Source organism: Notamacropus eugenii, chromosome 2, assembly GCF_028372415.1.
Source record: "Notamacropus eugenii isolate mMacEug1 chromosome 2, mMacEug1.pri_v2, whole genome shotgun sequence".
NCBI classification, from domain to species: domain Eukaryota; kingdom Metazoa; phylum Chordata; class Mammalia; order Diprotodontia; family Macropodidae; genus Notamacropus; species Notamacropus eugenii.
In genome coordinates, this window is record NC_092873.1 from 3,242,709 (window position 1) to 3,268,738 (window position 26,030).

At 45.6% G+C, this 26,030-nt stretch overlaps 1 protein-coding gene and 2 long non-coding RNA genes across 3 annotated transcripts; 2 read left to right on the forward strand and 1 right to left on the reverse strand.

Annotated features, from left to right (window-relative positions):
- The first annotated feature begins 5,580 nt into the window (after nt 1-5,580).
- Nucleotides 5,581-10,843, forward strand: LOC140524265 (uncharacterized). The gene is made up of 2 exons (XR_011973631.1): nt 5,581-6,011; nt 7,104-10,843. It is a non-coding gene; the product is annotated as an uncharacterized lncRNA (long non-coding RNA).
- Nucleotides 10,844-11,874: 1,031 nt separating this feature from the next.
- Nucleotides 11,875-17,423, reverse strand: YPEL4 (yippee like 4). The gene is made up of 5 exons (XM_072638663.1): nt 17,054-17,423; nt 13,829-14,154; nt 13,580-13,623; nt 13,069-13,177; nt 11,875-12,867 (listed from the first exon to the last, which is right to left on the reverse strand). The coding sequence occupies exons 2-5, from the start codon at nt 13,967-13,969 to the stop codon at nt 12,778-12,780; spliced, it is 384 nt and encodes a 127-aa protein (XP_072494764.1). The 5' UTR covers nt 13,970-14,154; nt 17,054-17,423; the 3' UTR covers nt 11,875-12,777.
- On the forward strand, nt 17,416-20,195 carry LOC140524266 (uncharacterized). Its single transcript, XR_011973632.1, has 2 exons — nt 17,416-17,594; nt 17,684-20,195. It is a non-coding gene; the product is annotated as an uncharacterized lncRNA (long non-coding RNA).
- The last annotated feature ends 5,835 nt before the right edge of the window (nt 20,196-26,030 follow it).

A 26,030-nucleotide genomic window follows, 5' to 3' on the forward strand; every position in this document is an offset into this window, starting at 1 on the left:
GCCTAGGATACCCCCGGAGGCATTTGTGCTCTGAGATAGACAAAGGTTCTCTCCTCTTACTAAAACCTTTGGAATCTGCCTGGAAAAACTCTGAGGTTCCTGTTTTGAGAGACCTCAGCTCCTCAACTCCTCCTTCCTGGATTCTCCTCGCTAAGCAAGCAGATCACAGAGTTTCCATTGAAAGTCACTTAGTTCTGATTCCACTACCCACTTCCACCCTATACACCCCATTCTCTGATAGAGTGCAATGAGTCAGCCCCTGGAGAGTTGGTTGTATATCCAGTTCCTGGCCTTGACCCATTTCTCTCATCTTCTAAGAGGCTTTTGTGGCATTTCTGGTCCTATTCTCCCCCTGTTCATTCCCCTCTCCTCTGTGTGCCATCAAATCTGCCCAACTGCATTCAAAACCTTCCAGGAAGGTCTAATATAGAGTCATGGGCCAAGAAAAATGTGAGTACATGCCCAAGACTCAATTATCAATCCTTTATTTTTCTCCAGCTCCACTCTCTGCTCTGTAGATAGAGGAGTTTGGGCCCACTTTGCAAGGCAGTTATAGAGCAGTTAAAAAAGGAGAGTTCGTCTTGGAGTATACTAAACAAGGAATGGTACCTTAGTCTAAGGAAGTAATAGCCCTAGTTATTCTAATGTCCGGGGTTATCCTATATAAATGACCAGATAGTTACCTCTAGTAGGTAGTGCAGTGGACAGAAGATTGGTCCTGGAGTTAGCAAAATGTGACTTCAAATCTAGCCACAGATGCTTCTTAGCTGTGGCAAATCATTTAACCTCTGTTTCATTTCCTCAACCGTAAAGTGGGGATAATAATAGCACCTACTTCTCAGTGCTGTTGTAAAGATTAAATAAGATAGTGTTTATAAAGGGCTTAACACAGTGCCTAGCATATAATAAGTGTTTAATAAATGCTTTTTAAAGTGTTTAATTAAATTTAATTAAAAGTGTTTAATAAATGCTTTTTTCCTTCCTCCTTTAAAAAAAAGCCTCAAATAAAGGACCTAGGCATCACCAGCAAAATAATGATTAGAATATGTTTTCGATGAAGTCCAGTTCTTGGCACACCATGATTATAACAGTTAGTATTCACATAACACTTTAAGGTTTGCAAAGTGCTTTATAACTGTCATCTCATCACACAAAATTCCTGAGAGGTAGCTAGTAGTATTTATTATTTCTGTGTAAACAATAAGGAAAATGAGTCTGAAAAAGACTCAGTGACTTGCCTAGAGTTGTACAGCTAACAAGTGGGCCATATGGGATTTAAACTCCAGATTTCCTAACTCTAAAATCAGCTTTGTAGTCACTGATAACCCAGTGCCTCTATATAGCAGGCTCTTCAGGAATGCTCATTCATTCATTCATTCATTTGTGCATTCATGTATTCATTCATTCCTTGTCCCACTCTATCCTGATTGGGCCCCATCTATAGAATCTGGTTCAGTTCTGGGCCCACAAAGCTAGAGGGTGTCCGGAAAAAGGTGACTAGGATAGTAAATGACCTCTACATGATGTCATGTGAGGATTAGGTGAAGGAAATGAGGATGCTCAACCCAGAGAAAAGAATATCCTAGGAGATAGGACTGCTCCCTCCAAGAATTTGAAAGGCTGGTCTGTGGCAGTCCAACCAGATTTTGTTTGCTTGGCTCCAAAGGGCAAACTAGAACTAATGGATGGGAGTAGCAAAGAAATGTTTTGAGCTCGACACAAAGTAACACTTCCTAGCTATCCAAATGTGGAATGAGCTGCCTCAGAAGGGAGGGTCTTTAAACCTCAAGAAAGATCTTCTAAACAAATGCTGGATGGATACATTTTAGAGGGATTCTCAAAGAGGGCTTTTTGTACTACAGAGCTCCACTCTAGATCTCAGATTCTTTGAGATCTCATCCATCTTCACAAGGTGGAAATGATTCCCAATCTTCATCTCTGATCTTGACCTTGGTCTTTGAGCAGGAAGTCCAGAAATGGGTGTGGGCCACTCTCTAGGAAAAGGGAAACTTTTCCAAGTTTATGCTTCAGAAACAGCAAGGAACAGAAATTTACAAGTGCTCCTCAACCATTTCCAGATATGTTTCCCAATGGAAACTCTGATAAACTTGTACATGTGGTTTTTTTTTTAATTTTCTACAATGAATTGTGTGATGTCTAACTGCTCCCAGGTGTCCCATTTACTAGTTCCACCAAAAGGATAGGGTCTTGGGGGGATAGATTAAAGGAGTCTGAACAAGATCGTATCAAAGTTCCCTTCTCTAATATTCTCTGTTCTGTTTCTGACATCAATCTGGACTCAACAAAAAGTCCATTTCAGCTCTGACATCTTGGTTCTAAGGTTTCTTCTGGATCAGTCATTCTATCAGGCCCCCTATGCTTGGAAATTTAGTAGCTATTGACAATTAATCTCTTGGAGCCTGTTTCCTCCTCTATGAAATGGGGTAAAAATGCTTGCACTATTTATGCCACAGAGTAATTGCCAGGACAACCTTTTGTAAACTTGAAAGGGCTACATAAATGTGAGCTGTTCTTATTATTTTCTGTCTTCCATTGTCCCTCCCAGATTTGACCTTCTGCATTCCAAGGTTCCTTCCAGTTTAAACATATTGTGCCTCTGATTTCAAGTTTCTGAGCAGATGTGGGAGTCATGACCAGATCAGCACCAGGACCCTCATCCTCCCCTGTCCCTTCCTCTTCTCATCACCCCACATCTTCAAGAGGCCAACTTACTAAGCTGAGACTAGAGGGGCAGTGTGTCTCTCATGAGATACATCTAGTTCTCTGACCTGAAATATAGGGGCAACCCCTCCTAGGGTGGAAAGGGAAGGGGAAGAGGGGGGACAGTTGTAAAAAGTGGGAGATGGGAAAAAAGATCCAGGAATACTAAGGAACCTAGAGAACTGGATGAGACAGGAGCACGAGGGAGGGAGGAGTGGCCCAGGGCAAAGTTGGAAAGGGGACCTCAGAACAAAAGAGGCTTATCCCAGCATGGGGCTTTGGAGCCCAGGGTGATGTAAACACTGTGGCCAGGGCTTTCCCATTCTTCTCTAACCTCTGTTACTTCAGGGAAGTTTTTTCTTATTGCTTGGCTGGGCTCCTGTCACCATCTTCCCCACCGTATGGACATGAAAAAGGGTTCCAGTCTGGCAAACTCAAGAGTCTTGGCCAGTGTCCCTACCCCAGCTGGTCTGGAGCTGCCCCTGCCAATGCCTCCTTCTGCTTTTTGGCAAGGCAACAGATGGGTTCTGGGCTTTCTCTCTTTCCCCAATACTTCTTCTCTTTGCCCTCTTCTTAGGGGGAGAAGGAGATAGTTTGGCATGGGTGCCATCCTCTCCCCTTAATTTGCTGGTGTCTCCACCACAGCTCCAGTGATTGCAGTATGCCTGACCCACCTATGTTTGAGATCCTAGGCCAGCAGAGGCAGGTTGCTGTGGTGATCCCACCTTCCTGTAAACTCTGTAGACTCTGCTCTTTTGGGGGCTGATTGATATTCCCCAGTGTGAATTTTCAATTCAGCCCAGACTGGTCCCCTTTCGGATCTCCCAAACACTTCTTAGTAATATCTGTATTGGTTTAGAAAGGACCACAGAAACAATGGAAACATAGGCTAATAGATCTCACTCTAAAAGGAACCACAGAAATTATTTGGCCCAACCTATATCTGAACAGGAAATCCTTTCCACTTGAAGCCCTCGAGTAATGGGAAACTCTTTACCTTACGGCACAACCCACTTCATTTTGGTTCAGCTCTGGTGAGTAGGAAAGTTTTCGCTCTAACAAGCTAAGTACTGGTTCTGGGCAGTTTCCACTCATTGCTGCCATCTCTGGCCAAGCTGAACAAGTCTGATCCCTCTTCCATATGGCAGCCCTTGAGATTTTTAAGGTAGCTATTATTCCCCAAACCTTCTTGAAGAAATCCCTCCTTCAAAGTATAGCTGTTCTTGTGCTTGAAGACAGCTTGCATTATGACCCACCCCTTCTCGAACCTTCTCTTCTGCAGACTAAACATTTCCAGTTCTTCTAATCTGTCCTTCTAGAGCTTGGTTCCCAATATCCTCACCACCATTGTATCCCTCCTTTGGGCAAACTCCAATTAATGTAATGTCCTTCCTCAAATGTAGCACTCAGAATTGAACCCAGCACTCTAGGTGGGGTCTGACCAGAGCAGAATATAGCCAGAATGTGATCACCTATCTCCTTCTGGAATCAGACTCTATCATCACTCTGTGATCTGGACCCATGTAAGGAATGAATGAGTACATCAATCAGCCAATCAGCAGCTGGGTGTTATTCATGGAAGTGTGGATCCATAGTGATATGAATGTGTGCAGATGAAAGTGCGTTCATGTGCGGATACATACTGTGTTGTTTCATAAACCACTTCACCTTGCTGGGTTTCTGTTTTCTCACTGGTGAAATGAGAGGACTGTTCTCTCATTTCTAATTAGTTTTAAAGTCCTAGGAGAAAGGAGAGAACCAGGTAGATGGAGACAGAAAGACAGACACAGAAAGAGACTATTTTCTTACTTTTCGTTCAGGACACTTTTCTGAGGCATAGGGACAAAGGAGCACTTTTGCCTCCCCTGGCAAAAGGCTTTCCTTGCTCATTTTGTAGACATTCAATGTCTGAGCGCACTCATGCTTGCGAGTTAGTGCATATATTTCTGGAAATGAATAGGAAGGCTTCGTTCTCTCCTCCATTTTTTCTCTGTTTGCTGGATGAGACTCCATGTCCCTTCAGGAGAGCAAGCTGTGGGAGTCCCAGAAGGAAAGTCTGGCCTGAAGAAAGGAGGGAGGAAGCTGAATCCCAGGTAGGGAAACCACCCTGATGCCTCTTCATTCCTCCACAGTTTCAGGTCTGCCTGAATCAAACCCTGCCCTTTAGGGACCTGGAGAATGGACTCATTTCCAGAACCAGCCTGGACTAACTAGGAGGCCCCAGACCTTTACGAACTGAGCTGCCAGACCACTACTTCTCCGAACTAAGCAGCCAGACACTCCTGTGTTTACCCGGGTGGGTGTGTCCCAGGGACTCTGGGCTCAGTGGGGCCAAACTGAGGGTGCTCAGTCCAGGCTGAACTCTGTGATCATCTCCTCTGACCTTCTGATATCTCCAAGCCAAGAAGTAGCCCCAGAGTCCAAGATGAATCCTATGAACACCTCTGATATTTACTTGCGAGAGAAGAGGCACAGGGCTGGTTGGATATGAGAGAGAAGCCAGAGCTGGGAGAACTGGGGCTTCTCCTATCCCAACCCTGGGGCCACATGGAGGGGTGGGAGTGGGGGTGGGAGTGGGGGTGGGGGTGGGATTCAATCCGCCTTCGGCTCCGGCCAGCCCTGCTGAATCCTCTAGGGAAAGTGTAACAGGAAGCGCAGGGAGTGGGGAATTCTGGAGGGAGGGGGTGGAGGGGCGAGAGGCCAGGGGAGGGGGTGCCCGGGGAGCGCCATGACATCATGGTCTATTGGGAAGGGGAGGGGGTGGGAGGGGAGGGGAGAAAGAGGGGACCTGAGAGCCAATGAGAAGGAGGATCTCGTTTCAAAAGGGTTAACCTGCAGCCAATGGGAGCCAGGGGGAGCGATCCTGCTCACTCCATTCAAGAATCCCAAGTATTCAAGATGGACGGCAGGGAGTGTGGAAAGAGAAAAAGGGGGAACAGGGGGATGAGAAGAGCAAGAAAAGGAGAGAGGGCACCGAGGGCCAGCCGGCCGGCTGCCTGCAACTCCCCTCCCAGCCGGCTCTTCTAAGGAGGCTGCACAATCTCATCTCAGCCAAGACTTGGGAAAGAGGGAGGAAAAGGAGGAGGAGATGGAAAAGGCAGGAGAGAGAGGGAGTGGGAAAGGGGGAGCTGAGGACAGACACAGGAGAGAGGGAAGAAGAGAGAGGAGAAGGGAAGGGGATGGAAGGGAAGGGAAAGAAGAGAAGGCAAGAGATAGAACAGGGACAGAGGGAAGTAGCAGGAAATTGACCATAATGAAGAGATCTCTAGATATCCTCAACTCCTAGAAGGGTAAAACCAAAGATTTTCTCCTTTTATTTTCTCTTCGTTAAAGGGTCGGGGTCTTCTGGTCTCTATTTCCCCCTTCTTCCCTTTCTCTCCTTTTTATCTCCCTTCTTTTCCTACTTCACTTGTGGGCATCTTCTCTCGCTCTGAGCTGCCTCTACACAAACAACCAAAACAGCAATTAACAATTCTAAAGCGCTAGGAATATCTTGCTGGGTTTGTTTAACTGTCATTTTCCAACCGGTTGATTGGGAGGGGGCAAGAAAGAGAAGTGGGTTTGCAAAGACATAGATGGGGTTGACTACTGTATAGTGCGTGTGTGTGTGTGGGGGGGGGGTTGTGTGAAACTGTAGTGTGTGTGTGAGGTGATTGACAAAGATGATTGTGTGGGGAAGGGTGTTCTGGGTGGTTTGGGGATTCCTGAAGAGGCGGGCTGTATGCATATCTTGATAGGAGTTGTAACTAGCCAAGTGCAAATGGACTGTGTGTTTGTGTTGTCTGTATCTGAGGTGTGGCCCAGAGTTGTGTTGGGGCGACCTGGTCCTGCCTAATTGTGGTGAGGGGCACGGAATGTGCTGAAAGCTGTGAATTCAGTTTGAGTGAGGGGAGACTGTGAAGTAAGTGTGTGTGTGTGTGTGTGTGTGTGTGTGTGTGTGTGTGTGTGTGTGTGTGTGTGTGTGTGTGTGGTCTGTGGCTGGGAGGTGTGTGGGAGGCACAACTGGGTGCTGGCGGTGGGAGTAGGGGGAACTTCTTCCCCCTCCCCCCTTCCCAGCTGCCCTCTTCTCTCTTATCCCATTCACATAACTTGGCTTTTCAGGTCCCTCCTGGTCTCCTCCTTTGGTCTCCATGGCTGCAGGGAGGGGGTGGGAGGGGAAATTCGACCAACCCACCCCTCTCTTGAGCCCCCGGCCCCTGCTGCTCTCAGCTAACCCTCCACCTGCCCTTTTCTCTCAGATCCTAAGGGCTTGGTCTCACATCCCCTGCAGCTCTGGGGCTGGGGCTGGGATTGGGATTGGGGCTGGAAGACCAAAACCAGCCATTTCGGGAGAGTGAATGGGATGGATTCAAATTCCTCCCCTCCCCCCCATTTCCTTCGAGATCTCTACACCATGGTCTTGGGAAGAACTTCGAGGAACGCCTGGCTCCTGGGCCCAAGGTGGGGGAGGGGCCATTGCAGACTGGGTGAGTCCCAGGGTTTTTCTCTTTGGGGATGAAATGGAGGCGAGAACCGGGGGGAGCTGTAGTCCCCCACCCATACCCTGTATCCATAGCTTCCATAGCCCAGGCCCCTATCTTTACCCTGCCTGAGTAGATCAGTAGTGGGAAGGACTCCTCTAACTAAGGAGAATCAATTCTCTCCTTGCCCCTTTGTCCCTGGTTGGTGTGATCCATTTGCTAGCTCTGACAGGCTTGCCCAGCACTGGGGGCAGAGGTCAGGACCCACCCCTGGTGACTGACCCCAAGCTAGGCTCCCACTTCCTTCCATTAGGACTATTTCTGCAAACAGGGCCCCTATGTTTAAAGATCGTTGGACAAACTGCCCTGTTGAAGCTGGGAGGTGGAACCTGGTGTGCAAACAGGAGAGGGGCGGGGTGTCCTTTAGGCTGCTGCTGCTGAGGGATTCAGTGGGAGGTCCCATCCCCTCCTTATAAGGCCCTGTATGGTGGAGGGATCCCGAAACCCCAGGAACCAACCCTTGACTTGTCCTTTCTTCTCTACACCAGCTCCTGGGAGAGTCTTGTCCTTGAAAACCTTTTTCCAGCTGGAGGGAGGAATTTCCCAGGGTAACGAAGGGCCCCACGCTGGGAACAGTCTTTCTCTTTGGCTGATGGTATCCACTGCAGAACAACTGAATATTCTCTGAGCTTCAGCTATCTCTTACCCTTGGCCTTTCACCAATCTTGAGGGCATTGTATAATTTACTTATGAGAAGGTAAAGTCCTCAAAGGTCAGGAAAGACCAAAGAAGCGAGTCTTCTATCTACCAAGGTTCATTTTTAAAGTATGGTGCTTATTCATAAGCCCTCTGGGCACAGAACAGACACCCACAGACAAGAGTCAGGGCTCACAAGTTTTTTTCACTGCCATTATTTGACCATGGTTCTGCTTAAAGTAAAGAGGTATCCTTCATGTATTGCTCAACAGTGTACCCATACAGTGTTTTGCAATTCTTAAATAGAAGTCCCAGGGGTCAATGGCAGCAACTTGAAACCAGTCTACCTAAGTAAGTTGCCTGTTCCCTGTTGCATATGGGCACTCTCCCTTCTCCCTTTGTCTCCCTGTTGCCCACCCCCATTTCCCACCCTACCCCCCTAGACAAAATCTCTTTAAGGTCTAGAAATGGAAAACTGCTGCCCAGGGATGGAGGGAATGGAGTTCAGAGCCCAGGAAGGTCATCATGTTCTAGCATAACTTCAGTTCAGTCTGGAAAGTTGGGAGAGAGAGGTGCCTTCAAGATTTATGAAAGAGAAAGACTTGATTAACATAGCACTAGCACCCTTCACACACACACACACACACACACACACACACACACACACACACACACACACACACACACACACACACTCTCTCTCTCTCTCTCTCTCTCTCTCTCTCTCTCTCTCTCTCTCTCTCTCTCACAAAGGCTTCTGAACTGTCCACCTCTCCCTGAAGCAAATGCCTGGGGTCAAACTGAAGGTAAGAATCAGCATCTGGGCATTTCCTTGGTTGAACCTGTATCTCATACTTAAACAATGAAAGCACCACACAGCCAAAGGAGTTGTCATCTCAACTTTGGGCAAAAATATCCCTGTCTTCTCTATGCTGGGAATAGGGATTGGAGAGATGAAGAAAAGGAAGAAGTGTGGAAGTGATGAGATTGAAAATAGAGACAAAAGACTAAGGTAAGTAAAGCCAAAGAAAGCCAGGAACAGAGAAGAAGGGGAGGGGAGAGGAGGGAGGAAAATTCAATGAAACAGAAGAGATGAAGACACAGAATGAGAAGAGGGGAGATGCCCGCCAGAACCCAGACGGCTTCCACTCCTGGCCGGGGCTCTTTTCACATTGTGCTACTGTCTGCGCTTGTCACTAGCAGTGCAATGTAAAAAGGGCATTGGCTGGGCAGTACCAACTAACACCAATGTGACCTTTTTCCTTGGACCCTTCCTCAACCTGTGCCTGCATTAGCTGGATTTTGGTGTTGGAATCTGCATGGGTCCTGGCATCATCCTGAGACTGACCTCAGCTTCGAAATCATCTGGTACAACCCTGTGTGAAGGAATGATTTGTGTGGGTGAAAAATCAACATATTTGTGGGTTTACTATGGGGATGGAGAGGGCAAGGAAGGTAGCTATGCCATCTGTGGTTAAATGAGGGTCAAAGTCTTTAGGGGTAGAGGCACCTCCTATATAAGGTCCCTAGTTGGTCTGGAACTTTTAACTTGAGCACAAGAAAAGAGCCATCTGACTGCCCCTTTTCTTTTCTGGCAAACCCAGAGTAGGATTGGAGGGGTACAGATAGAGGAGCACAATAGAACCAAAAGAACCTCTTGTTTGGGACAGGGAGAGAAAAGCAGAGAAGAAAGTGAGCCCACTCATTCCTGTCAGCCCACACCAGCTGCTCCATCCCTGTGTGTTCAGGGAACAAGAAGACAGTGAAGGAGGCAGCCATCATTCTCTTGTCCCCAACCATAGGATCTCAGATTGAGAGGACCTTGAAGACCCTCTACCCTTAAAGGTTCAGAATTGGATGGGACTTCAGAGTCCTCTAGTCAACCTGTATTTGGACAAGTACCCTCCATAGCATACCCAACTAACAGTCATTCAGCCTTTGCAATTGAAGACCTCCACAGGTAGGAAATGATAACCTCCTCATTGTATAGATGAGAAAACCAAGGCTACCAAACTGGCAAGTATGAGAGCCAGGATTCAAATCCAGATTCTGTAACCCCACAATCAATGCCCTGTCAAGCAACATTGAGAGTAATTCCTTAGATTCAGGCACAGGTAGTAAGGGGTGGGTCCTCCTGGAAGAATCTTCCTCCTTCCTCCCCCTCCCCTATCCCTTTTAACCCTCTGAAACGTTCATAGGATTGCCCAGAGCCTGATCAAATCTCCCATGGTGCAAACAGGACAAGGCAATCCAAAGGAAGCCCATAGGGTGAGTTTTACTGACTAGGTTGTAAGCACCTTAAGGAAAGGAACCACACCAAATTCTATTCCTGAATCTCTCATAGTTACTAGTATAGGATAAGGCATGCAGCAGGTGCTGTCTAAATTACTTGTTTGAATTAAAATTTATTCACTGAAATAGACATGATTTCCACGATGACATCAGCAGCCTGGACATGGTCTGCAAGGGCAGCTTCCAAACAGACCCCAATAGGTCACCTCTGGTCACATGGACCAGAAAACTTAGTGATGGAGTGAAATTCAAAGAGAAAAGCATAGTATATACCTGAAATGAGCCTCTGAGAGCATCTCCATCTTGCTTTACAGTTGAGGAAACTGAGGGGAAGGCATTCTTCCTTCCCAGTGTCCCCAGTCACTTGGGTAGGCAGAATCCAAGACGCTAGAGAGTTCCACCTGGGACCTGGAGGCTCAATATATAGGATAGCGGCCCCTTCCAGTCCAAGTGCTTCCATTCTGTCCTTCCTTCATGTGTGCTGCCCCCCAGTGCCCTCTCAAGCAGTCTGGGTACTGCCATCTTCAGCTGGGTGGGCTCTCAAGAGCAATGTTGTTTTGTGAGGCATGCTTAATGCTACTTATGTCTGTTAGAACCTTGCCATCCCTCACTGTCCTCCCTCCATTTCTGTTCTTCAGCCTTAAGTATTAAATAAAAGAATGGATTTTGGTTCATTTGGTTTGTCGTAAAATGTAAACTGATGAAGACTTTGAGCTCCTTGAGAGGAGGGACTTTTTTGCCTTTGAATCCTCAGCACTTGGAGCACAGTGCCTGGGCATATAGTAGGCACTTAGTAAATCCTTGTTGAGCAGAGAGCAGAGATGAGTGGGTCCTGGAACTTTTTTATGAAATACTTAAATTTATGTTTGAAGTAGGAATTGAATGAGATGACTTCCAATTCATCACTCAGACTTCATGGTTTTGTGATCTGTACTATCTTCCCAAGCACTTCAGGTACTGATTAAAGTACCCCAATGATGGAATGACTCAAAACTGACCAATAGTGACCCATGGTTGACTGAGCCCCAGTGATCCTACAACTTAGAGCCACTCCCTTCCAGTTTCGGCAGATTGTGGGTAGAATCTTTACTGATCAATTTTTTTAAAACCTAAAGTAATGTCAGACCACGAAGTGGATAGAGACAACTATCTGAAAGGAAGACCTGCGTTCAAATGTGACATATGACCTCATTAGCTATGTGACCTTGGACAAGCTAATTAACTTTTCTGTGCCTCAGTTTCCTTATCTGTGTAAAAATGGGATAGTAGCACCTACCTCTCAAGGGTGCTGTGAGGATAAAATGAGGTACTATTTGTAAAAGGCTCAAATGTTATCAGTATCCTGAGAATCGACAGAAATCAAGAAGCATCTCTAAGCTCAGATCACATCATTTTCCCAAACTTGAAGTCAGGCACACCTGGCTGAGGCATGTCACAACCACCCCAACCTCCAGCACAGAATACTAGGAGTCAAACTGGCCTTTCCAGATCATGAAGTACGTGACACCCTGTAGGCAAAATTTCCTCTAAAAACCTAAAGGCTACATAGAGTTGGGTCTCCTACTAGCAAAGGAGTTCTGCTGCCCCCTGGTGGATGTCAAGGGGAAATTATATATATATATATTTAAAAGCACTTCTCCCCTCACGGACAGTTGGCCTGCCCCTGGTGTGGGTACTACAAGGTAGAAAGGGCAAACCTCTGAACTCAGCTGTTTTTTCCCATTTTTATTAAAAATAAACTCAAACACTTTTTAATACAAAAGTTTCGTGCGCTGGTGGCAGCCACAGGAAAGTCCGGCCTGTGGCACTGATTTCCCACCTTGTTCCCAGTTGTCTGAATCCCAGGAAAGCAATGGCCTGAGCCGTGTGGCCCCCTGGGGACAAAGCCAGCTGGGGAGGGAAGTCACGGGGGCAGCCTCCCCCACCCAACCCAATGGCAAAGATTATATATGCAAAAGTGCCTCATTAGTGCCAAGTGAAATGGAAATCCCAGTGCTCCTTCTATATCTTCCAAGGACTTGGGATTGAGGTCTTCTCTGTCCCCAGGGAGGCCTTTCTTCAATCACATTCTAAAGCTGTGAGCTCCCAGAACTGGAGGACAGTCTCCCTCCAGTCACTGAGGCCACAACCTCCTACTACTTGCCTGTGGCCTAGGACCTCCCCACATCCTAGGCTGGTCTCTGAATGCCTCAGTGGCAGAGTTCTTCGCCCAAGTATGGAGGCTAGGCCATATTTGAACCCCTCCCTGCTGGAAGGAGAGGTTGTACCCTGCCAGTTCCCATCATCCAAACACCCCAAGAGTGGAAGGATCTGAATTCTGTGACTCTGGAGCCAAAACCATCACCCCAACTTTTTCTAACCCCCATTGCCATCCACTGTTCCTGTCCCTTGAGCATTCCCCTCTGGATACCCCAGACCAGCCCAGACCCCTGTTCTGAAGGGGCCTCCATAGGGATGTGGTGGGGTAGAGGGGCTAGACAGAGCCAGGTTTTCCCCAGGGGTCGGGTTGGGACAGTACTGGTGCTAGGATGGACAGCATGTGGAGGCCAGGGGCAAGGTATGGGGGCAGGGTGTGGGGCATGCGGATGGGGCATCCTGCCTGAGCCCCTCAGTCCCAGCCGTTGTCCTTCACCATATGCGACATTTCAATGATGTACTTCCCCTCCTTGTACTTCTGGCTTGTCTCAAAGGCTTGTTCCTGGTAGAGTGGGAAGCAGTGAATGGAAAGGCTCTCTAGCACACCCTCTAGGCCCACATCACCCCTTCCCAGCATCTCTGGCCCTTCCCTGGAGTCTCAAACAATGGCAAGTGCCTTGGAGGGAAATGGGGGTCTTGGCAAGTTTAGATGAGATGGTTGCCTCACCTCAGGGAGCAGATGTCCTGTTCCCAGAATACTCACATATTTCCAGCCCAGGGTGGTTTTGCAGCTCTCACAGAAGATGTCAGCCACAGAGTGGAGGCCAGTGAGCAGGAGCCGTTGTTCAGCTGGCCCACAACCCACGTTGACCCTGTCTCAGGAAACAGGAGGGCCCAGCACAGCCACGCAGAGGGGAGGGGTTCTGTTACTCAGGTCAGCACCCTGACCAACCCATAGGGTTCTTCTCTAGAAGGATCTCACCCCAGAAATCTGGAAATATCTCTTTTGAGACCCACCCACCCTTTTTTGGTTGATCCCTGGGAACCACTTTCTCTAGTGATGTGCCTTTAGCACCTCAGCCCTCCCCATGGGCTAATTCCTGGGAGGACCACAGGCCAGGCTCCTCTGCTATGGAGGTGCAAAGAGGGACCTTTGTCCCACTGTTGGGTAAGGGAGTTTCAACACCTGTTTGCTTCCCTTTGATTGCTAGGGGGAACTTGACCCCGAAGCCCCTTGCTCCACAGGGAAAAAACAAGGAAAGAGGGAGACTCACACAGAGTTAAACAGGTAGGCCCGGCCATGGCTCCCCTGGAAGGACTGTGGAGACACAGGATAGAGAATGACCACCAGGGACCCCATGGCCCCACCACCTGTTTCCCCTCAATGCCACAAATGTGGGAGGAATTTTTTATCAGAACTGGTCAGCTCAGTCCTGGTAATGTTCAGATAGGTGGGATCCTAGCTGGAGAAGAGCTCCCTCACTGTTTGTAGGGGAAGGGAGAAATTTGGGTCCTTGGCATACCTTGGATATGAGTTCATCATGCTTGGCCAGGTGTGCCCGGCAGTGAACACAACTGTATGTACGATGACACCGAGGCAGGTAGCTGCGGAAGGTCTTGGTGGGGAGGCAGGCAGGGCCTGGGCCAGGCTCGCAGCTGGGCATGACAGGCTGGAGGGCAATGCCCTGCCGGGCTGGGGGGGCTGGTGCTGTGCAGCCCCCACACAGACGATCGCAGGTGAAGCAGCGAAGCAGGTTGGCTAGAGCCGTGTTTCAGGACAGGAGAAATGTGGGGGGGCTGCCCAACCAGGGCCCCCCCCAGACGAGAACCAGGTAGAAATGAAGGTCACCTGCAAAAAGAGGAAGGGGTGTGTGAGGAGAGCACTGAGGCAGCTAAGAGCCTCTCCTGGAATGACAGAAGGATCCTGTCACTTGGGGCTCCTGGTGATCATTCACCCTGACCTGCTGTCTCCTTCTGCCTCCAAGACTAGCCCTTTCCTAGGAGAGCTTTCCTTGATTCTAATTCTGCTCTGGCAAGTCCAGCAGCAGCTTCAGGCTCCTGGCATGAGTCAGGGAGTCAATATGTGGGGTGGGGATAGGGAGGCTAGCAGCAGCCTCCCTCATTTCCCACTGAGAGCTTGACAACAAGAGGAAGGATGCTTAGAAGCCCCGTCATGGGCAAGTGTCTTCTTGGTTGTGCATCCATTTGGGCAGCTTCCAACTATGGCTGCATCCAGGTGCAGACTTGGGCCTTTGAAAGCTGAGGTGTTTGATTTCTTAGTTTCCATTCTCCCATTTTTCAATCCACAGTATTCCCCACATACAACACCATTTTCATGTGAGTGGAAAGGTGGTGCCAAGACTTCGAAAAGATAGGATGTGTGCGTGGGGAAAGGGGGAGGGTTATCGCGGCGCGTGCGTTTGGGGGAGGGGCGGGGAGTGGCACTGCCGCGCGTGGGGAGGGAGGGGGGAGTGGCGAGGCGGGCTGCCGAACACACGCACACAGCTTTCCTGCTTTCCCACTGTTTTATATTGTGGAGTTCTTCTTTCACCACTAGGAGAAAGAACGTCGCTTTCCCGGCTGCTGGATAGCAAGGCTCACTCATCTCTGGGGATGCAGCACTCTTAGTGATGGAGGTACGCTATGCTCTGTAAGTTCACTTTCTGGAGCATTTGGTTCAAAAGTACCATTCTTTTTGTCTTGAGCGACTGATGTCCATCATGCATCCAGAAAACTGAAAAGATTCTCTTCTCTCTGCTCTGTCCCCACCTATTCCCCCTACTCATTCCCCCACATGGGAGCTCATGGGAGCATGTGTACACAAAGTTGGGAAGAATAAATAAAGCCTCCAGTCCAAGTTGATGGATCCAGGACTCTTGTTCTAGAAAGGCTTGTTTGGGAGATTAGTTCAAGTTTCCTACAAAGGAGAGAGTCTCATCTTTTTAAAGTTGTGAAGTGAGAGCTTTCCTTCCAAGGCCCATCTTGGTCTGGAGGGTGTGCTGGAGCCTCCAAAGTTATAGTATCTGAGCACAGGCTTTGGCAGGTTCTACCAAACTGGAAAGGTTTTGAGTGTGGCCCTAGCGAGATACTTGTGGCTCTTTGTTGTGTCAATGTTCAAGAAGCACATGACCAAGTTAACCACAGGATAATGACTTTTTTGGCCACAGAAACTCTTAAAGATCAGTCACTAGATGGTAGAAGGGTCTCAATACACACTGGTGGACAAAGTGACAGCTCTCTGAAGTACTGAAACAGGGACAAGCAGAAAAGACACTGTGGGAAAGTGAAGAACTACATTGCTAGGATAAAGAAGGGTTCTCTCACGAGGGATTTTGAAGATGAATGCTCACTTCTAGTGAAACTACAACTCTGCATTGGTGTATAGTGAAAATAGGGTAATATACGCATCAGTAGGCAGACTGTGTGGCATTGTGCCTCCTTAGTCTCTTCTGTGCTCATTTCAAATGGCCTGACTGATGGATAGTCTGGAAGTACAGGTTGCTTGGAGCGAAACAGGTATGTCTTTGGTGCAGATAAAAGATTCTAGGACTCAGATCAAGCCAAAGCAGAACTGGATTCCCCTTACCTCAGGATAATGCCTCATCCTTCAAATTGCCTCCTAAAGATTTCTCTTTTCCCCTCCAGGAGTCAGACTTCCCTACTGACTCATATATCATTTCCATTAGAGGTTCTTCTCTCACTACATATGATCCAGGTAGGAACATCGGCTGTTGTATTCAGGGTGACATTGTAGTCCAGAATAGTGCAATTAGTCTTCGACTTCAGCGCCTTTTATTGGACGACTTTTCAATTTCTCCTTCATCTCTTTGACTTCAGCTTTCCTGCCAAATGTTCTGCTCCAGGAGATCCCAAACCTGCAAGCACTTTGGAGTGCCCCAGACCTTCTCTCTTAGTCAGTTCCCCGCCCCCAGGAAGGTGGAGACAACACCAAACATCAGAGGATAATGGAAAAAGTGACAAGAATAGGGATGGGGAGGCCGCCTGTATTATTCTCCCTCTCAAATAACAGCAAGAAAGCAGGTTGAAAACAACAACAGAAGAGCAAACCAAGCGGTGGGAAGAGGATTTTCTACCCGAATATAAGTGGGGCTGGTCTGGAGGAGGTGGGGAGAAGAGGAGGAAGGGGAGGAGGGAAGGAATCCAAGCACCCCGATAGCCTTACAGGAGCGTTCTAGGACCAGATGCTAATCCCACGTCTCATTGAAAAAAAGCGGGGGGGGGAGGGGGGGGGAGGTAAGTAGCACAGAGCGCACAATGGAGCTTCTCGTCAGCCCCGAAGTCTCATCACCCTTGCCCCCCGCCCCCAGCGTTGAATTCTAGAGCTTGAAAAGGTTTACTGACCCCCCCCCCCGCCCCAATCACTTGGAGTGCTGTCCACTCGCTTGAGGAGGCCAGAATCTGGAGGGGTTTTTCCTCCGTTGCTGGCCAGCAATCTCATCCGCCAAACAATGAGCATCACCGATCACCCCCGCAGCGAAAGTTGGTGGGGGGCGGGGGGAAGAAAGCCTGGGGAAGATGCGGAGCTGGACGGGGCTTGCAAGATGCCCCAAAGAGAGGGAAGGAACGCGGCGGAGGAGAATGAAGGGGGCGCGGGAGGGAGGCAAGCGGGGAGCAGAGAGAGGACAAAAGGCGGCTGGATGAATAATGCATTGGCAAAGAAGATCAAAGCGCCGCAGAGCGAGGAAATTTGAAAAGAAAAAAAAATCCGATTGGAGCTGCCCCCTCACCTTGAGGTCTGCTCCAGAGATCTCCGTATGTACGTGTCTCTCACTCTTCTCTCTTCCTTTTTTTTCCGCCTTCGATCGGGAAGGGGATGTGGGTCCCGAAGGGCCTGGGCCCGGGGCACGCTGGCAGGGGGCCTAATCGAACGCTGGGGACATGAAGGGGGGGTGTGTGAGGGTGGGAGGGGGTCTCTCCTGCTCGGGCTCTGTCTGTGGGTGAATGTGGCTGTATGTTGTGGAGCTGCCTCATAACACTGTGAGTCATCCAGCCCCCAGCCCCCCCCCCTCCCACGTCAGAGCAGGGCTGGGAGACACAGGGGGCGGGCCAGGAGGGAGGCAGGGAGGGGGCAGAAACTGTGGGACCGATGCGGGGAGTGCAGCAGGGTGGCAGGGGATCAAGAGGACGAACTGGCTCGTCCCTAGGAGCATCATGGTGAGAAAGGGAGCTGCTGGGGAATTGGGAAGGCAGAAGATGAGACGCATGGAGAAGGTGAAGGCTACTCGGAAGACAGGGTGACTGAGAGAGACAAAAGAGAAAAGGAGAAAGGTGGAATCAAGGGAGGGAGAGGGGAGAGGGAAACGCAGAGAGCAGTCAGTGCCTGCGTACACTCACGATGATCAATTTGCACATTTCAGTCCTGACACCAGTCCTGACGCAGAGCAAAAGAAGGGCGGACTCTTGGATTAGGGACGGCGAATGGAGCCCCAGGCTTGGTAACAAGCACCTCCAAATCACTGAGAGCTTCCGTTGGACGCTCCTAATCTACCAACCCCTTTCCAAAGGAGTCACCAGCCAACAAAAACAAAAACAAAAAAACCCAACAACAAATACGTTTCAACTCTTTTCACTTGCCATCGGGTCTAAGGCTGAGTATCTCAACTACTTAGACCCTCCATCAACTGGCTGAAAATTTCCAACTCTTAGAATTGATAGCCTGAATTCCTTTTGAACCCCCAGATTCAACCTTGACCAAGCTTTTTGACCTGAATCATACAAAATAATGTATGTAAAAGCGATTTGTAAACCTGAAAGTTCTATTTATAAAATGATAATAGTTAACATTGCCGACTTATAAAATGTAATGTCTCCCTCCCCCTTTCTCCACATTACCCTATATATATGTATGTGTATGTATAACATTGGGCTTAGAGATATATACACACATATGTGTGTATCTATGTATGTATATATGTATGTATAATATTACCTATTGATATAGATACATAGATCTATTACTCCTCTTCACATGTATTTTCAAGGCACACTGGCCTACTTAGCCTTCCATCTCTTCTTGACCAGCCCTTTGCTCACACTAGCCCCCATGCCTGAAATCTGCTCCTTCCTCACTTCACCTCCTGGATTCTCCTAGATTCCTTTAGGCTCAGCTCAGGGGCCAACTTCTCCATGGAAACTGTTTCTTATCCTCTAGCTGTTGGTGTTCATTTCTTCTTCTCAAATTGTCAAATTTATGTTTATCTGCTTACATTCTGCCTCCCTCCCCTCCCCCCAAGTTCTCAGAAGGCAGGGATGATTTTTCATTTTTGTCTGAATTCAGTGTCTGGAACATAGTATGAGCTTAATAAAGCTTGTTGGATGGCATGCTTAGTATGTATCCAATCCAGAGGATATGATTGACACCTCACTCATCACTGAACCTAACACAGCCAGTCCTGGGATCCTTGGATCAGAAGATTTCTCACTAAGTACTCTCCAATGCATTTCACTATCTATTCTAAGTGCTATACAGAAGTCAGCACCAAAGACAGACCTTGCCCTTGAAGAGGAGATTATATTCTGAAAATGAAGTGAAACACTGACATAGATGTACAGAGAAGATGACCTGTATCTAGTTTCAGATATCTAGGTAGGGAGAAGGTAGAAAAGGAAGCACAAGTAAGTAGTAAGAAACAAGTAGTAATAAAACAAACAAACAAGATTTCAATCATTTCATTGGGAAAGTGGCCCCAGAAAAGGAAGAATTCTAACTAAATTCTGACGACAACAAGGAGAGGCCCTGTGGTTAAGTAGATTAAGAGCTGGCCTTGCAACTAAGAAGACTGGATCCAAGTCCAGTCCCTAACCTAACCGCAAGTCCCTGAGCAAATTACTTAACCTCTCTCTGCATCTTAAGCATCTTTCTAAAACATGGCATCAGTGAACTTGTTTTAAAATATTTTGGTAAGTATATTTCAATAAAGGGCTGCTACATGGCTGAGTGGATAGAGCCAGTGCCTGAAGTCAGGAATTTTTTAGTTCAAATCTGACCTTGAACATGTACTAGTTATGTGACCCTGACTTAACCCTGTTTGCCTTGGTTTTCTCATCTGTAAAATGAACTGGGGAAAGATATGGGGAAAACTCCAAACAGGGTCATGAAGAGTTGGACAGTATTGGGGGAAAAAAAGACAACAACAATTTCAGTATAGTTACCTTAGTAATTCTATGTATTTATGCATTTAAAAACCATATTTCATGGGTTTCAACAGACTTCCAAAGGAGTCTGCAGCACGAAAAAAGTTAAAAACCTTTACTCAAAGACTATTATAAATTGTGGAGAAGATGCTAACCTACATTGCTAGAGGGAGTATCCCAATCTGGGGTTTCCTTATATCCAAGAAGTTGAAGGTCTAGCCCCTAGCTGCTTTCAAAAAAAACACCAAGCAGATGGTAGCTTGAGAAGGAGCTGGTAGAAGTGGATTAAGAAGGCTATAGGTAATGGTATTTAGGTAGGCAGAAAGGAGGTGGAAGCTGACAAAGCCTGGAGTCAGAAGGACCTCCAGGAACTATCATAGAACAAGAAGCAGAATTAGAAGAACTGGAAGATCTTAACCTGGAGGATGAAGCTGTCAAAGGGGCCAAGGAGAAAGATGGTTTTGGTGGGAGTCTTCTTCCTGAAGGATTGAGAAGCTGGAACTTCTCAAAAAGACTGATCTCTACAGAGGGGAAATGTTTAAGGACTTAATTAGCTGTGGGGAGACAGTGAAAAGGGAAGGTATTTTGGAGAAAGGAATGGCAACAGAGCTTGTCAAGAGATTGGAAGTGAAAACAAGAGCAAAAATATTTATTAGGGTATCTTTCCATGTTCAAGCAGCAAAATGAGGAGGTGGATATAAGAATAATAAATGTAAAAGCATATTAAAAACTTCATTTTTAATTTCTCTAGAAATGCAATTTCTAAAACTTTCTAAACTTTTCTCTTTAGGAAAGTGAGTAGTACAAAATCTAATGGCCTTTTTTGGGGAAATGGTTTAAAACTAAGCAACCAAACTTAATTCTTGTCTGAATAAGATTAATGCCTTCTCCAACCTTGAAGCTATTGTCTCTAGGACCCACCTAAGGGAAAAGTCCTCCTCCATGGAAAGGGAAGCACCCTCTCCTCTTTAGTTTAGATTCTCTGAGAAGAGCTCATTGATTCCTTGAAAGGAGTGATCCATGAGGGTTAGGATAGCAACTTGCTATTGTTCAAATAGTAATTTACTATTGCTCAAATTACTCACATATACATATATAAATATTACACATGTACATATATGTATAGATTTGCTACTATATAGACATAGACATGGATCAGAATATGACATAATATGCTACATACATACACACATGCACATGTACACATCCTTGACAAATTGTAGGTTCTTTAAGTGGTACACTAGAGTGCTGGGCCTGGAGTCAGGAAGACCTGACTTTAAATCCAGCCTAAGATACTTCTTAGCTGTATGAATGTGGGTCAATCACTTAACCTCTGTTTGTCCCAGTTTCCTCAACTGTAAAATGGGAAATAATAACAACACCAACCTCACAGGATTGTTATTAGGATAAAATGAAATAATATTTGTAAAGTACTTATAACCACAGGGCAGATGTTATGTAAGTACTTGTTTCCTTCCTTTCTTGAATATTAATCCAAATGTTTTTTTTTGACATCTCTTTTCCTCGTTCAAGATTCTTAAAAATGTTACCTGAAATCATCTTGTGGTAGATAGTCATGTTGGAGTGCATGAGAAACCATGCCATTTTTGACCTCTTTTTTCTAAGCTAGAAATGGCTAGAATATTAGATGAATATTAAATAAAATTAATTCTGTCAGACTTGAGCCTAAAAACAGTATTGGTATTAATATTTTACTTAATATAACTGACAACTCTATAACAAGATAATTTGGTCACATCGTGTGCATAATTAAATGGTTTTACTCTGTTTAAATAAATATTCTTTTGCAAATAAAATCTAAAATAAAGTAAAGCCATTAAAACAAGCAGATAAGTGGTAGTGTGTTAAAAGAGAAAAAAACAGGTATATATATATACACACACACACACACACATACATGTATACATATATGTGTGTATATATATACACACATATATGTGTATATACATACGTGTGTGTGTGTGTATAGGGGAGTTCTGGAATGCCATCCCTTCAATTTACAACAGTCAAAGGAATTTGCGATTCCCTGAGGCTTAATTCAGTTCAGTGGTAGTGGATAGAGTGCAATAAGAGACTGGATGACCTGGATTCAAATTCCACTTCTTAAGCAACTGTAATTATTATTAGTTCCATGAAAACATGTGTGGAAGAAAAATGCTTTTTGCCCAGATTTCAACGTGCATTTGGTTGGACACCCTCTAGTGTTATCCCAACTGTGTGTGTGTATGTGTGTGTGTGTGTGTGTGTGTGTGTGTGTCTGTCTGTCTGTCTGTCTTTCTGTTTGTCTATCTGGGATACAGTACAGATGGCCAATGAGCTGGTCTCAGAGTTAAAAGGATGAAGATGGACTGGATTGCTTCCCAGGAAGTGCGTACCTCTCTTACTGACCCCATGCTTCCCCAAAGCAAAGGCCCATCTTTTCAATACTAATATTTACCATTTGTGTTGCTATGTGCAACACAACTGGATAAGAAATGCCACTGTCCTTGACAAATTAAAGATGAGTATTACACAGGGATCAACAGAAAGGAACATGACAGGTGTGGGCTGGCTGCAACACCAAACCAATGAGAACCTCTGCCAACAGGAGCAAAGGATGTCAAGGAAGCACAGGACAAGAGAAAGAAATGATGGTCTGTTCATGCGTAAAGAGTGAGGGTGACAGCTGAACAGTCAGAGCTCCATTGGTGCCCTGAAAATGTCAGGAGAAATTGAGAAAGTCTTCCAATACACTGGCTGTAGCCCTTGCAGCAAACTTTTGTGAGAACATGGGCAAGTATGGATAAGATCAGGTCTGTTTCATTTAAGTGAACTCGAATTAATGAGATCCCAGAACCAGAATTGAATAATATTTATTGAATTTCACTCAACTTCCATCTCATCATTCCTTGTAAAATAAGGATTTTAGTCCCTAGAATGCTTACCTTTAAAGTAAAGTAAAGCTTGAAAGCTCTATCAGTTAGCATTATTAATCACTTAGTTATTAATGTTATTTTTGCAAGGCATCTCAGTAGGTCTGGAAAATACAAAGGCAGTTCCTACTGTCAAGAAGCTTTTATTCTACAGAAGAGGAAACATTTACACAAATAAGAAAATTCAAGGTAATCTGAAGCCACTAGCAGCTGAAAGATCCAGGAAGACTTCCCAAAGGGAGGGGTTTTGGAGATAATCTTAAAGAAAGGTCAGGATAAGTTGGTTTGTTGTTGAATCTTGTTCTACCCTTCGTGACCCCCATTTGAGGTTTTCTTAGCAAAGATACTAGAGTGGTTTGCCATGTCCTTCTCCAGTTCATTTTACAGATGAAGAAACTAAGGCAAACAGGGTTAAGTGACTTGCTCAGGGTCACACAGCTAGTAAGTGTCTGAAGCCAGATTTGACCTCAGGGAGAAGAGTCTTCCTGACTTCAACCCTGGCACTCCATAGGCTGAGTCACTTACCTGCCCAATGGATTAGTGTATCATTTCCTACTTCTCTAAACCGAGGGGTCAAGAGAAGAAATATTAAGAGAAATCAAAGGATCACAGCTGGAAGAGACATTAGACATCACTCTAGTCCAACTCACTCATTTTGCTGATGAGGAAACTGAGGCCCAAAGATGTGAATAAATTTGGCCAAAGTCACACTGATTTGCAGATTGTAAAGGTTTTCATGTACACATTCCAACCACCCTGTAAAGTAACTAGTATCAAATTTTTTACCCTTATTTGACAGTTGAGAAAACTGAGCCTGAGGGATAAGTTTAGACAACTAATAAGTTGTAGGGAATTGATATTGAAGACCATGAGATGTTACAGTAGGGTAATATCATCTGCTCCTCTACTCTCGTCACTGTACTATAAAGAGAGGACTTTTTGTCTGGAAGTTGCAGTGATGTCTTAGACTCTGTATCCAGTCTCTTCTCTTGAGGATCTATTCATCCTCCACAAAGCTATAAAATTCAAATTCCTTAAACACAGATCAACCCATATCACCCTCCTACTCAGGGGTCAATGGCTCTGTATGGCTTCCAGGACAAACCTAACCAGGCACATAAAGCCCTCCACGACCTGGCTCCCACTTATCATTCCAGGCTTCCTTATCGAACTTGACCTCATTGGTTTTCCCTTCCAAACTAGGCTGGTAACAATTTCCTACATGTAATACGATATTTCATCCTTCTCTTCTCTTACACAAACTGCACCCCCTCGACTCATAATCTTCCTAGCTTCCTTCAGACTCAGCCCCAGTGCCTTCACTAATCTCCCAATCATGACATTCTCTCCTTCTTGACATTTTTCATTACTTTGTATTTCTTTCCTCATGTAGTTTCGATCCCCCGCAGTACAATGTCAGCTTCTACAGGGTGGTTTTATCTTTGCCTCTGCCTACTCCAAGGCCTACCATAGTGCTCAGTATAAAATAGACACTGAATGAACTGTTGCATTGAACTTGACTATAGCAGTGAAGACACCAGAGTTAAGAGTTTTTCACCAAGTTAGTGAGATACCTAAGAAAAGTTGCTGTCATAATATATCATTAGTGTTAAAGAACTTGGAGACTGCCTAAGGTAGGCATTCTTAACCCTTCTTGTTTCTCATGGACCCTTTTGGCAGTCTGGAGAACCCTATGGACTCCTCAGAAGAATGTTTTAAAATATATAAAAGATACAGGATTGCAAAAAAAAAATTTATCAACATTTTTTTAAAAAGCTCATAGATCCCTGGTTAAGAACTTCTCTGAGGACCTCTGAGGTCATTTGGCAGAGAGGGAAACTGAAGTTTAGAAAGGGAAAAGCTCTTTGTCCAAGGTCATACAGGTTGTATTGGAAGTTGGGTCTTCCAACTCCAATGAACTTCCCCTGATACCCCCTTACATTCCTTCAGACAATTGGGAAAATTAGATTAAAAGTGAGGAGAAAGCCAGTGATAAAATAAGAGACCAAGATCAGAATTCAATTTTATTCAACACATATTGAAATGACAGTAAGGGCTCTGGACTCCTTAAACATAACATATAGTATAGCGAGAATTGACTCCTTCATACTTGGCTGTTTGGTGTGAAGAGCCCAGAAAGGTTAGGGAAGGAGAGTATTGGCTGAGTTAAATAATAGTATTGGTTGTGAAGTCAGGAAACCTGGATTTAAATAACAGTTCTGTCTGTAAATTTCCTGAGTGGCCTTAAACAAATCTTTTCTCCCTTCTAGGCTAGTTTTGTCATTTGTAAGATGGGGGTGCAGGGTGGGAGGAGCGCATTGAGAATGATTTATCTAAAGGTTACTTCTACAGCTAGATTTTTGTTTATGATGAAGCTTGTCTGCGGTTCAATTTCTAAAGGAATAACACCTGTAGTACCTTCATGAAAAGGGTTGTTGTGTAGTTACAATAAGGTCAATGTATCACAAATTAGGACTGAAGAGGTTTTAGAAACCATCTAGTGCAGGCCTACACAACCTGTGACCTGTGAGCACACCAAAGGATTTCGGGTGACCTCTTCTTTTGACAGATGAGACAACTGAGGAAATGTCCTGAGGCATCATTCAAACCCAGTTCTTTCTAATTCCCAGTCCAATGCTTTATCCTAACTCCTTGCAAACTTTAAAGGATATGGATTAAAGTACAGAAAACTCAGCTGAGGAAACTCTCTCTACTAATGCAGGTTTACACTTTCTCTGAAAATTCATTATCTTAGAGAGATGCTTTGAGTGCAAAGTGGTTGTGTCTTTCTTCCTAGTTCTGAGGGCTGCTTTCTATCCATTATACCAGGTTTCCTCCTGCAAGTCTGAAAACTTTAAAAGCACCATCAATGTTACTATGCTTTGCCTCTAACAAAATCATTCCCCAGGTAGGATTACAGAATGTAGATCTGGAAAGTGCCCCGACATTATCTGGTTTGAACTCCCTTATTTCACATAATGTGAGACTTAAACCAGAAAGGAAGTGACTTGGGCAAGGTCATGAAAAAGCAGAAGTCCAAACCAGCATCTGACTTCAATTCTATTACACTTTACTACACCTGGCTGCTTAACACCAGGTGAAATTTAAATATAAAATGCTTTCTTCGAGCCTCAGTTTCCCTGATCTTTTTAAAAATAAATTTAGTTTCTCATTGAACACAGTAACAGCAACACTGTGTGATAATCAGTGATGAATGACTTAACTCCTCTCTGCAAAACAATGATCCAAGTCAATTACAAAAGGACTCATGATGGAAAATGCTCTTCAGGTCCAGAGAAAGAACTGATGGAGCCTGATTGCAGATTGAAGCAGATCATTTTCACTCACTTTATTTTTTTCTTGTTTTTTTTTTCCTTTTGGTCTGTTTCTTCTTTCACAACTGTGACTAAAATGGAAATATGCTTTACATGATTGCACATATATAACCTATATCAAATTGCTTATTTGGGGAGGGAGAAAAATTTGGAACTCAAAATTTTGTAAAAATGAATGCTAAAATTGTCTTTACATAAAATTGGAAAAATACTATTAAAAACTAAATAAATTTAGTTTCTACAAATTAACAAAAATCTAGTTTCTCTCCCTCCCACCTCTCCACACCCCTATTGAGAAAAGG

Excerpts from the sequence above, each read along its gene's own strand:
- YPEL4 (XM_072638663.1), bottom strand. The coding sequence starts at position 13,969 with ATGCCCAGCTGCGAGCCTGGCCCAGGCCCTGCCTGCCTCCCCACCAAG. Across the intron at positions 13,178-13,579 it reads GCCTACCTGTTTAACTCTGT|GGTCAACGTGGGTTGTGGGC; the intron begins GTGAGTCTCCCT and ends TTCCTGAGACAG. Across the intron at positions 12,868-13,068 it reads CCACCCTGGGCTGGAAATAT|GAACAAGCCTTTGAGACAAG; the intron begins GTGAGTATTCTG and ends CCACTCTACCAG.